This window comes from Tauraco erythrolophus, chromosome 22 (genome assembly GCF_009769465.1).
Source record: "Tauraco erythrolophus isolate bTauEry1 chromosome 22, bTauEry1.pri, whole genome shotgun sequence".
Lineage (NCBI taxonomy): Eukaryota > Metazoa > Chordata > Aves > Musophagiformes > Musophagidae > Tauraco > Tauraco erythrolophus.
The window spans coordinates 11,561,763-11,574,844 of NC_141486.1; the positions used below are offsets into that span (position 1 = coordinate 11,561,763).

The window sequence follows — 13,082 nt, forward strand, 5'->3', positions numbered from 1 at the left end:
ATTTTAACAAATGAGGTGGTTTATTTTCTATGAAAGCTCTTTCCAAAAAACATTCATTTCACAGTAAAAAAACGTGACTGGCGTAAAGCTAAGCATCATGGTTAGCTCTCTGTTATTGCCTTTAGTTTTTTTTAACTTAATGGAACTACAGTAACAGTTTTCCAAATGTGGGGGAATTTCTGTAGTTTTCCAAGATATTTTATTGCTAATTGTGATTCGGAAAGCTTCTCTGCTAATTCCACTACGAGCCACGGACATGAATTCTCTCAATCTTTTGATTCCAAGGCGTAATTGTAGCAGATACTGGCTTACCACCTTCCTTTTCCATGTCCACATCCCCTTACAGAACACCTCGGCAAACTGCCCCCGTGGAGTTTACAGTTATCCGTAACCACGGGCCAAGGCTGGTGCCCAGGCTGCTCTGCCGTGCCCCGCAGCCCTCCGCCTCGCCCGCAGCCGCAGCTCCGTCCTCAGCCCCTGTCACCCGGGCAGAGCTGCCCTCCCTGCCGAACTGCTCCGATGAGCTGCCTTCCAAATTGGCAAAGACAACCAGGCACTGCTGAGGGCAACGCTTCGCAGGAGCTCCTGCACCCTGAGCTCAAACCCAGTAAAACCCTCAAGAGGGGCTCGGAGTTGGGCTGTGCAGGTCCCTGGAGCAGTGGGTGCCATTTACCCCAGAGCTGTCCCAGGCGTTAGCCAAGCTCACGCATGTTATCTTTAAGACTGCGGGTATTTTTCAACGACTGGAGGTTAAAGGAATCCCACCGCTCCCGATGCAGTCCCTGTTGCTCCAGCAGTTCTCTGCTGGTCAGTGGTTTGATGCTCTCCAGACCGCCCCGCCAGACCCTGCAGGCACAGCATCCCACAGCCAGATTTACGGGACGCAAACTGACCTTGTTTATTTTTGCAAACTCTTACAACTGTTCCCAGCTTAAACAGGAGAAAAACCCCACACCTGGGAGGCGCTTGGCAATCCTCATATCTGCTGTGATACTTCACTCGGGTATCAGCAAATACCAACATGTCCCACTGCAAAGCCCAGTCTTCACGGACCAGCGCTGTTCCCTGCTGCTTCCAGCCTGGATTTTGAACACCCTGACCTCTCAGACCACACTATGAATCATAGAATGGTCAAGGTTGGAAGGGACCTTAAAGATCATCTAGTTCCAACCCCCCTGCCATGGGCAGAGAAATCCTCCACTACACCAGGTTGCCCAAAGCCTCATCTAACCTGGCTTTGAACACTTCCAGGGATGGGGCAGCCACAAGATGTTTCTCGTAAATGGGATTTTTTGAAGCCTTGCTAGTTGCTCAACCTGGCCAAGATCTGCAACGATAATGGTTTTGCTGGTGGCCCATCAAAAAGGCTTCGGGGGGCTGGATGGCTGCAGCGCACACGCTGCCAGGGGCCCCGTCTCCGCCCTGCGCGGCAGCCACAGCCCCAAAAACGCCGTTTTTAACGTTGAGCTCTGGGCCTTCCCTCCGTTAAAAACCAACTGTCTTTCGTCCGAGGGAGGACGTAACTTCGCAACTCCATCACACGGGGATTGGGGCACCACGGCTGCAAGAAAACGCTCCGTAACCCAACGCTCCCCGGCAGCGGGGCCGCAGCGGGGCCGGCAGGTGGCGCTCCGTGTCCGCGGGTGAGCCGTGCCCGCCGCCACCGGCCCCGCGGGCACCGGGCACCGGGCGGCGGGCACCGGGCAGGAGCCGCCGAGGCGCTGGCTGCCGCGCTGGGCTCCGGCCACCGGAGAGAGGCGGCCGAGAGCGCCCCGGAAAACGTCAGCGATGTTCCCCGATTTATAAAATCCCGCCGGGCGGTTCACACGTAAAAGAACAAACTTGAAAGAATTACGTAAAAGAATCAAGGAACCCGGGCAGCGCTGCTGGTCACCCAGAAGCGGGCCCCTCAGGCAGGAGGTGCCAGGGAACCCGCTGCCCTCCCCGTCAAACACAGCCCCCAAAGATACTTTGCACTCAAAGCAGCCCCGAGCTAAGCTCTCCATCGCAACCCCGAGACACGCTGCCGAAGGAAGCTCTCGGTGGATTTGCAGTAAATTTATGGAAGTTTTAGTGCTTTTGACAGGCGGCTTTCCTATGAACGATGACACTAAAGGCATCAATAGAGACATTTTAAAAACGTGAGATGACGCTTCTGTCTGGTGGCCAGGAAGGAGTGCCCCCCATCCGTCCCACCTGCACGTCCCGGGGGGAGCACGAGCAGCCCCGGCACAGCAGCAGCACCCACTTCTGCTCGGAGTCCTGTCTGCTGCCATTAAACCAAGAAATCTCCACTTGTAAGGGGTAATACCACTTTCAGAGATAAAAAAGTCAAAAAAATTGGAGTGAAAGTAGAGACAACACCAAAATAAACCCCAGTCTTTTTATTATTAATTTCTGAGCTACTTAAGATTTTCCATCCTGGAGATGATACTGTAGCATTTCATCACCGCTGCATACGCGGGGACGAAGGGGTGGCTGTCCCTAACCCAGATCACACTTGTCTCCTCAGTGATCTCGTACCTGGCAAAACCATCTTCGGCATTTCCCAGCTCCTCACGCTGCTGCCGGGAGCCGTGTGTCATCAGCCAGAGAGGGGCTGTAAGTGAAGACCCTCCCACCTTAGCACTGGGCAGCACCTGCAGGTCTAAGCTCCCACAACAAACAGTTAAAGTCTGACTCAGATCTCCCGGGATTTTGAAAGCCCACTTAAATGCATTCATTTTTGCCACGTTAGTACATGTATTTAAGCACAGAAATAGTGACCAATTTGCTCAGGGTAAATGCAAGGACAGATTCATCAGGAAGGACAGTAACGAGCTGTTACCTTCCCTGAAAAAAGGGGATCATAACGACCAATTCTCCAAATATTTATACATGCTTTCAATTCCTACAGATTTTTCCTCCAATACAGTAAGGAAGTAGTCCAGGGAGAATTTTTCATCCATGCGCAATTTTTGCTGAAGTTTCACTTTTCTTACCAAGAATTTGAGAGGCAGAACTGCAATACCAAATGGCAGCTGAGGAAGGCAGCATGCACTGCTGACACTGGCCCCAGTCTGCACCTCCACCAGTAAAAACCCCAGTTCTCTTTACCTTTTCGGTTCATCCCCATCTGGAGGCACTTGAGCAGCCGGCAGTACTGGCACCTGTTGCGCTGTTTGCGTGACATGACGCAGTTCTTGTCTCGACTGCATCTGTAAACCCGCTTGTTGCAGATGCTCCTCTTGAAGAAGCCCTTGCAGCCCTCGCAGGAGATGATCCCATAGTGCAGCCCCGTCGCTCTGTCCCCGCAGATCAGGCAGGTTCGCTGATCCACCCGCTCATCTGGAAGAGAAGACAAAAGGCTCTGTGATCACGGCTTCCCCGAGCAACCAGAAACTCTCCCGAAGGGACTGACCAAGTCTCGGTGCCCCGTGGCCTGCCCCAAAAGATGTCTGCAGAGCAGAGCGTGGCACAGGTGCTCACCCAGAACCGCCGCCGGCCGGAGGTGCCACCGGCGCGAGGCTCCTCGCCACCCGCACCCGGTCAGCACAGCGACGGGTGCAGAGGGGTTTGCCCCCAGCTCCGGAGCTCCACGGGTCTGCCACAAACCCAGTGCCTCCAGCGCCAATAAAGTCATTTCAACTCAACGTATTCACAGGGTATTAAGTCCAGAAATTCTCAACAGCAGCAAGCAGAATGAAGACGAGTAAAACCCAAGTTTGCTTAAAAAACAGCCTCTCAGAAACGCCCTTAGTCACACAATTTATCAGAAATGGCAGCAGTTTGGGCAATGAAATGCCGTTTAGGTCGTGAGGAGCACACGTTACCGCCGTAAGAGGCCACCTGGCTGCAGCACCTGCCTTGGCCACGAAACAGGGTCTGCTCCCTCCACGGGTGGGGGGTCAAACCTGTCACCCGGGGCCAAACGAGGCCCCCAGCAGCTTCCCTGGCACTACCTTATGGATCCCCTTAACGAAGAACAGAGATGAGAGCAAAGAAATGGATGATGTTTTCTCATCCACTTTTTTTGATGTTTTCCCCTGCGCTGCCCCCAAAGTTTATTTTACGCCCAATTTTCAGGTTCTTCTCTGAACGCTCCTCTCGGTGCCCAGTGCTGCCAGCACCCGCTGCGCGCACGCCGCAGGAAAACCCTTGAGTTTCTGCACGGCCAGTGTGAGGAAGAGGCAGCCGGACGTCAGGCTCACGCGGATCCGTCGCACAGCGCTGGGGAGCAGCAGCGCATGGCTGCAAGGGGAGGCTCCATCTCCCACTGTCCCAGTGCCAGGACAGGACCCTTGGAGCAGGTACATTGTAGGACTCCAGCAACAGGAGGTGTCACATCAAATTCAGCATCTTAAGGCTCCAGCATCGCCTCCAACACCGAGCAGGGAGGATGCAGAGCTCAGCGAGAACCTGCGAGGAGGCAGCGATCTCCATAGACACACGGAAAGGGAAAAGGAAAGGATGGCTGCAGAGACCCAGGGAAACGCGGATGGACCCTCATCACCCGGCACCTGCACAGGGAGGCCCAAACCTTGCGTCGTGTTAGAAGTCAGCTCCACTGCAGACAATGCCAGCAAGTTGCACCAGAAGCTTTTCCTGCAGCAGATGCTGAGCACAGGCAAACAGCTTAACGCCTCCTACGCCAGGCCAATCTGCCTTCGCCCACCCGCGTCTTAACCCATGAACATCCCCATAGCTGCAAACAGGCTGTGCTTCGCAGATGGGCACCATTCAAGTGGGTTTAGGGGTGCACAGAAACCTGCAGCACACTTCATGGGGTTGCTTTCCCAAATGTCAAATAATCTTTACCCAGATGACTAGGTCACCCTGGCCCAGCGAGGCAGAGGCATCGAGAAACAGTTTGGAACCACACCTCTGTCTTTCACTGCCACGCATTTCCTAGGGATGCTGGTTAAACCAGATTATTTCTGGTATTTCTTGGCTTGAATGCACAACCACACCATCTCTGGCGGGCAGAGATGCCCACAGCTAAAGCAGAACTCAGGAGGTGGCAATAGTTCTCTGCAGCTCCCTGCTGCAGGAGGTTCTCCGTAAGCCTTGGGTGCCCAGAGTTTAACTTCAGTGTCTACTTCATGACATTTAGCTAAAGACACGGGCTGTGCTGTGTAGGGAGCTATTACTCCATGGAGAACTGTTCAAAACGCAGAGGAGAAACTTCCCTGCTGCAGGAGCTCATGGAATAGCTACGATTCTAATGGGGAAATCTGGAGTATGTGGCAGTGCTTGGGGGAGACACCACAAAGCAGTCACGGGTGTCCCTTGGGATGGGGACAGTGGGACAGCCCAGACCACATGGAGTTTTGGACCTCACCAGCAGAGCCAGGGAGGAGAGGAGTGGAGCTGCTTTTCTCTTCCTCCGAGACAGCCCCGAGGTGCAGAATGAAGGCACTCGATGGCCACCGCTCCTTTGGGTACGGCCAGGTGCAGGAGCAGGAGAGACTGACCCACATGCCACTCACACCTCTGCGGGGACAAAGGGCCCTTCCAGACAGCACCCGAGCGGCCACAACGGCGACGTGTCCAGGTGACGAGGGGATCGCAGTGATGCTCTGGCGTCAGAGGGTCACACCGTGCTGGAGGTGACAGGTCTGGATGGGTGAAGGAAAGTGGTAGAGAAGGCGAATAGTGAGAGGTGGGGAGAGGGCAGTAGGAAAGGGGAGACACACAGACAGTCCTGGTCAGAAAACCAAGGATTACAAGGAAGAGAAAGAACAAAACCTGGAAGAGCAAGGAGAAGGAAAAGAGCACAAATTCAAAACAGAGAAACCATCTCTGTTACTCTCAAAAGGATAGCACAGCCAGAGCAGGAAGGGAGGAAGACGACGAGTGCGGCGCCAGGAGCTGGCAGGGGCTGAACCGCTGCCGTACGCAGGAGATGGAGTGGGACACGGCAGCCGCCCGCACCCACCGTCCCGCACAGGGACCAACGGAGAGAGCTCACATGGGGCAGACACACAACCGCACAAACCCGCGTCGTGCCTGGTGTGCTACCCACACCCGATGTCCCTGTTTGGTATCACCCAGTGAAACCATACAGACCTCGAAAAAGCCCAACCTGAGGACAGCACTGGCCGGTGAAGACGAGCTGGTTCAAACTCACCTCAAGATGACACCACCAAGCATGGTTCTCCTCACTTAGATTTGAGCAGGGAGTTTTCTGAGACAAGGGCGGTTTTATCTACAGGATCTTTGGAGCAGCAGGAGGTAGAAGTCACAGTGAAGTCCTCCCCCACGCTGATACAGCCTACGCAACCTGACAAACCAGCGAGTCGCTTCTAACTACTGGAGAACATATGAATGCAATAGAAATAAATGAGCCAAACGTATTAGGATCAGAAATTGAACCCATTTTCAGTTACACAAGCCAAGTAAAAATCTAAACCAGCTGCTCTTATTCACGAGCAGCTTTCTGCACAGCTCAAACCTAGTAGCAACCATAACAACTCTCTATTTAAAAGGTTTGCTAATGCACAGCATGCAAATTTGCACTTTTCTGCACATTTCACTGCAATTGTTATAAAACCTTTAAATAAAGGGATGAATGGAGGAAACACAAACTTTAACTACAGAAATGTTGACGGTGTCATCACCGCACTAAAACATTCCCAGTTTTACAGGACAGACAACCTCAGGTATGTGCTTAAGGTAGACCTGAAGGAATGCTGGTACAGATCAGGGCCGGCCTATCTGGGCATCTCGCCGAAGGCAGGCGGCTAAACATGACTTTGTAGTCACCAATTGCATAATCTCTACCTTCAGCTATCTGATAAGCTGGGGGGGGCCGGGGGATTAGCCTGGGACAGAAGAGTCCTCTATCTGCAGGGCTTAGCTCAGCCTCAGATTAACTCCTGGCCCTCCCCCTGCTCCCATCAGCGGTGCCATAAATTGCAGGCGCTGGGGGATCCCGGGGTCAGCAGCAACGGCCGCGCTCGCCGCCGGACACGCCGTGCCACGGCCGGGCACGCTGGGGAGGAACAAGGGAGGCACGAAACCACTGGCTTACACACATGGGCAAAGGCAGAGGATGACACCGCAGATGGCTGCAGCATCCCGGGGCATGGGGCTCCCTCCACACCCCCCGCACGCAACGGCCACGATGTAGATGAAGGCTCATCTCCAGGCGCAGCTTTTTTGTTGCGGGAAGAATAGGGCCTTCGCCTGGCGGACATGGGAGGGCTGGATGATTAAAGCGAGGAGGAATCAGAATCCTTCCCTCGCCGTCCCCACGTCCCCGCTAGCAGGGTGACGGCGAGGTGGTGGGAACGGCCCCATCGCCACGATAACCGCACACGCCTCCCTGCAGAAACTGTTAATTGGGTGCGTTTCCAGATTAGAATTCCCCGTAGGACAGCGGTTCCACACCGTGAACAAAGACACAGACCTCCAGGGACTAGGGAGAGAAGTGCCCACGCATCTCGTCAACTGCCGCTCAAAGAAAATTGCTAGATAAAAAAATAATTGCCTACAGAAAGTCGGAGAGTTTCGGAGGTTTAGCAAAACGCTGCAGGAGCCGTGAGCCGCCCACGGCGCTGCCCCGGCAGCCCACGGCTTTGCCGGCTCCTGACCTTTGCTGGTTTTCACCCTACTTAATGCAGGCGCCTTGTGCGGGCGAACGGCGGCGCAGCGGGGCGGAATCGCAGCGAACTTTACCCAAACGGTAAAGCAGGGGCAAATTTAAAGCAGTTTTGCCCCGGGGGTGCTCTGAACTCCCTTAACCTTGAAATTTCACCAGAATATCAAAACGCATAGTAAGTATAATAATTTTAAATAAAGTAGCCCTCCCTGGCTCTGCCACCTCTCGTCTCTCCGATTCCTCCGGTTTCAAAAGCCAGACAAGACAACGTAGGTTAAGAAACAAAGCGACTGGTAAGGAGTTTTTCCAAATACCTTGCACATGGTTTATTTCAGAGGGAGAGGGCTGAGGAAGCTCCTCCCCCCCCCCCCCTCAATTTTCCCGATGGGTCTTACATTTAACGAACTCATATACGGGATATTCTGGCTTTGTTCTCACAACCCATTGTCGCAGGGGCCACTAAATCAAACAGTTGCTGCTACGACAAAAGCACTCACAAAAATCTCAACCTCATCTTGAACCCTGAAGATTTTTATGGCTACTCCCTCGCTAACCCCTCCCCGAAGCCACATTAAAGGATGTATTGTTTTCAAAGGTCATGGTAGGTTTCATACCACATTTTAATACAATGTAAATTCTCCAAGAATATTATAATGTTACATCAGAGTCACAGAAGACAGTGTGAGAAAGAGAAGAAACCTCTACTTGTCAGTGTTTTATAAAGCAAATGGTAGAAGCACTACACTTATTTTTTAAAAGCCTTGCTTTTCCCCTCAGTGAAATGAGTAGTCTTGATAAATTTTTAAAAGAAAACTCCTATGAATTTCCAAAAGGAAATACCTTCAAATCCTGCTGAAGCACAGAGCAAAGACACGCACGGAAAACACTGAAGTGCACGAATGAGCATATCCAATACATGGCAAATAAATTAAGTATCGGGACACGTGTCCAGCAAGTCTCCATCACCGCTCCCACCTGTACCGCTCCTGCGGACGAACACCCCGAGGCGGCCGTCGGTGTTCCGGGCACGGGTGGCAGCACGGCCGCGTCCCCGCGGGGACCGGGCGCTGGTGGCATCTTGGCAGTTCCCCCCGGCTGCGAGAAGGATCGTGCCCACCCCTGCAGATGCAGTTTAAAACCACGGAGCACCCGCAGCCCCCCACGAGCCATTTACCTTGGAAAGAGGACCGAGCGCCCGCGCAGCCGGCTCGGGCGACTTCTAACATCGGGGCTTTTTCACGGAGCAGAAACAAAGCCTTTATTTCCCAGAGCGAGGCCAAAAGTGAAGGCACAAACCCCCACCCAAACCCCCGGAGCGACGGCGCGGGGATTTGGTCCTGCTGAAAAGCAAGTTTGCAAAACTTCCCATTTAAACAACAGAATGTGATTTACAGCTAAAAAAATCTTCTATAGCTGAAAAAAGATTACCGAGGACGCTCAGCACTGCGGTTCTTTAACATATTTAACATCTTTTCAACCATGCATCGTTTGCTTGCTTCTTGATTAACTCGCCCCATCACACGTACCCAGCAGTACCCTTCAGCTGCATTTAAATCTCAAGCTGCTAAATACCAGCTGTTTGGGGAGGGGAGCGGGAGGGGGAGATCTCACACATGTGTTACTTAAATCCTAACAAAATCTCCCTCGCCTCCCGCCTCTGGTGATGCCTCAAACACAAACATCTTAAAGGTTTCTTCTCCCCCTTATCTTTCCTAACCATTTTTTCACTGACAATTTTTAGTTTCAAGAAAACCACCTTGCTAAATTCAGCACAGAGAACGGGAGCGACTCCCCCATCACTGCAGAGTGCTGCATTGTCCAAGCAAGCCCACCCCCAAAACCAGGGACGTTTGCTAAAGGGGTTTTCCTTTAATTTATCGTGGATGAACACAGGGATTAAATTTTCTTCACAGTGGCCCCTCCCAGGGCCAGCAGTAGCCTCGGCGGCTGAGCCCATCACCGGGCATACCATGGGCTGGGGCGTTCTGCTCCCCCATCAGCCCTGCAGATGGGGGTCCCAGCCCCACGCCGGACACGGACGAAGGCACCAGGGTCCTGCCTGGCCAGGCCAGGCTCAAAGAGCAGATTGTGCTGCCCCGGATCAGGCCGGCCATGGGGAGAGCCTGAATAGAATTAACCCTCTGTGAACTAAAACAAAAACATTTGTGTGCCCAGCTGGGATAAAGGTTAATTTAAATGGACAGGCCTCCGCAAGTCCTTTTAAAAAAAAAAAAAAAAAAAAAGAAGGGGAAAGAAAGAGGCTGCCTGCAACCTTATTCTCTGTACTGTAAAAAGATGTTCTGCTTACAGACACAGAGAGCACGGGCACGTTTTGAAAAGCACCGACCGAGTATTGAAAAGAAAAGAGGAGAAATGCTACGACAGAGAAACAGTCAGCGCATCTCAGCCTCGCTCTCTCCTTCCAGTAACTAAATCCAAAACTCAGGGTCTGATTCAACATTGATTTTGTTTCTGCCAAAGAAGAGTTCAGTCAAAAGAAAACCCCCATAAAAGCCCAGAAATCATCGGCTGCTCTTTTTCGTGCAAGTATAAATCAACAGCGCGCAGCTGATGAAACCATGGCCCTTCCCTTCTGCGGGCTGGGACCCATCACTATTTGCATATCAAAAACTCATCTGCGAAATGCAACTTGGCCCGGGCAGGCCGGGAGCCCCTCTCCCCCTCACCCCAACACCCAGCCCTGCGCCCCACAGCACCCACGTCCCGCGGGACCCAGCTCCAGCCAAGGGGCAAAGGAGGCTGCGAGATGGTGGCCCCGCTCCATTGTGTGGCCCAGGGAGGACGGGTGGCGGGGCCCGATCCTGCTCTCCGGCCAGTTGTTGCACAAAGAGTTTGGAACAAAAGCCCACTGCACCGAACTGTGCCCCAGGAGCCAAAACGGCAGCGCCGTAACGGGGACCGGGGTCTCCGTCGCCCTACCCACGTTCACACCGTCTGCAGATCCACTCCGAGGTAACAGTCGCTCTCTCAAGTGATCAACTTTCCCTAATCCAATTTAAGAAAAACAAAGCTTTTTGCACGGTCCCCTGCCCCTGCTCCACTGTGGCCATACGCTCCAAGTGAAAACCTGATTTAGAGTCTATTTTTTTAAATTGATAAAGTTACAAAGCAGTGAGATTAAAAACTGACTTGCCTGCCTAAAAATAATTCTCTTGGACCTATTTAAGTTGTCTAGATGTGTTGTCTCCTGACGCAGAACTGAGAAAATCTAAGATTAAACCACCAACAGAACCCAGCAGCCCCTGCCTCCACGGAGGCAGGGCCTACGCACAACTAAAAATAATGACTTTTCAAAACGTGTGTTACCCGAACGCGCGGTGTGCTTTCCTTAAATATTTCGTCCTTATTCTGAAGGAGAGCTTTGCCACCGTGTTCAATCATAGGGGGGAAAAGAAAAGCTGTAAAATATCTGAGAACTAGTATTAGTCCCAGGAGAGATGGAGCTGCGTTATCAAGTGCCTGCATGACCCCGATACTATCAATAATTAACAATACTAAAAAAAGCTCTTCCAGATGGTCAGAGGGATCAGGAAGTTTAAAATATAAACAAATTAAGTCACAAAACAGACTAATACCTTTTTTTTTTTAAAAAAAATTGCATAATCCGACCCGCAGCTGCAGGCTGCCGCGCACGACCCGCACCCCACAGCGCCCAGCGCCTTGGGAAAATAAAAAAAAAAAAAGGGGAAAAAAAAGGGAAAAACCCCTTTGCGGCTGTTTCACCACCGCAGCCCCGGCCCCGGCCCCCGCGCCGCTCTCCCCGCCACCCCCGGGCGCTCGGACGGGGCGGCCCCGGCCCCGGCTGCGGGGGGGCGGAGGCGGCGCCCCCGGGGCCGCGCAGCCTCCCGGCGGCCGAACAAAGGCCCCGCTCACCTTCCATGCAGGTCGAGTCCCGCTTCATCCCCCCGGCGCGGCGCTCCTAAGGCCGCCTCATGGCGGCGGCGCGGCGGGGAGCGGGGCCAGCGGCGCGGGCGGGCGGGCAGCCCGGCTCGGCCACCGCCGCCGCCCGCGGGCCGGCCCTATGCTAACGAGCCGTGATGTCAGCGCCGCCTCCGCCGGGCCGCCCCGCACCGCCCCGGGCCCGGCCCGGCAACGGGGGGGGCGGGAGGGGGTCGCGAAGGGGCCGCCTCGCCCGCCGCCCCCGCCAAGCGCCGGTGCCCGGGCCAGCGGCCCCGGGGCACGGAGCGGCCGCGGCTCCGCGTCGTGTTCCCACCGACGGCCGAGCGCGGTCCAGAGAAGCGTCTGCTGGGGTTTTACAGTAGCACACGCCGAGGAAAAAACAGGAATTTCCAGGATGAAGGTGATTTCTTTAAGCCGGTAACAACTAGTGGCCAAAGCCCGGGTTTAGTTTCAGTCGCCACTGAGATGCCAGCTCGGGATGGACGGTCCCGCGTTACCGCCGAGTGCAGGTGGCCCAGGCTGCACGTGCCAGCACGGGCAAGCGACGGCACCATGTTGGCCACCAGCCTCCCCACAGCCACGTGAGACAGAGCGCTCCCACGGCACAGCTGGAGCCCACCGGGAGCCTGGACTGGGACTCCCAGTTCCCACAGGAGCGGAAACTCACACACTGCCATGGTGGCCACTACGGAGCCCAGGACCGGAGCCCTCCTCGCGAGTGCCTGCACAAGCCGGCCTACAGGAACAGGATGCTGGCGACTGGATGCTCCCTTCAGCTTCCTCACCCACGTGTGCGTTGTCTGTGACAATACAGAGCTTTCCAAAGGGTGAACAGTCAGCACGGCTCGAGCTCTCACTCTGTTTCAGAGTCTTCACTTACAGAAGCGTGGCCGTTGCCAGACAAGCAGAAGCACAACCCGTTCCAGCATCCCCCTCGGCTGTGCCCAACACCAGCATTCCGCAGGGAAGCTGAAGAAACCGCTGCATAATCCATTTTCTGTCCTCGGAGGCTGCTTAGCCCAGACTTGACTTAGAAAAGTGATTTCAGCATCAGTTTGTGTTTTTGTCACCAGCCCCACGAAAGCTGACAGGAAGACCAGTCCCCAGACTAACACGGAAAACAAACCTGGCTCTAGAAAAAAAAATACATCTGCTGAGCCGCGCTGAGAGCCCGGGGCTCCTGCCTCCTGCCCGCAGATACATTCTGCACTGAGCTTCCCAAGTGCCACAGCAGCATTTTAAAACTGAGATGGAAAAAACAAACCACTGCATGACACACAGCAACAGATCAGGAAGTAAGAGCACGTGTGCCATCAGCAGGGACAGGGGCTCTGCGAGTGCCCGTGAGAGCACGTCCCACGGGAGGAGCGATGTGGTCGATGCTGATGGGGACAAGGGCTGTGCAGCCCAGATGTGGGTGCCCGAACCAAGCGGTGTGTGCCGAGAGGCGACGCACAGGGTGGGCCTGGTGCATGTGCAGCTGGCGACGGACGAGCGTGAAGGTCAGTGAAATGGTCAGAACTCAACAGGATGATCTACACCGGCATGTCGGTGAGCTGACGTTCACTTTCCCCATAGA

At 54.1% G+C, this 13,082-nt stretch overlaps 1 protein-coding gene across 1 annotated transcript in view; it reads right to left on the reverse strand.

The window, feature by feature from the left end:
- NR6A1 (nuclear receptor subfamily 6 group A member 1) overlaps window positions 1–13,082 on the reverse strand; it is an 88,755-nt gene that overhangs the window by 13,738 nt on the left and 61,935 nt on the right. Inside the window, 1 exon segment of the mRNA XM_086625459.1 lies at window positions 3,097–3,327. Coding sequence (XP_086481585.1) covers window positions 3,097–3,327 — 231 coding nt within the window.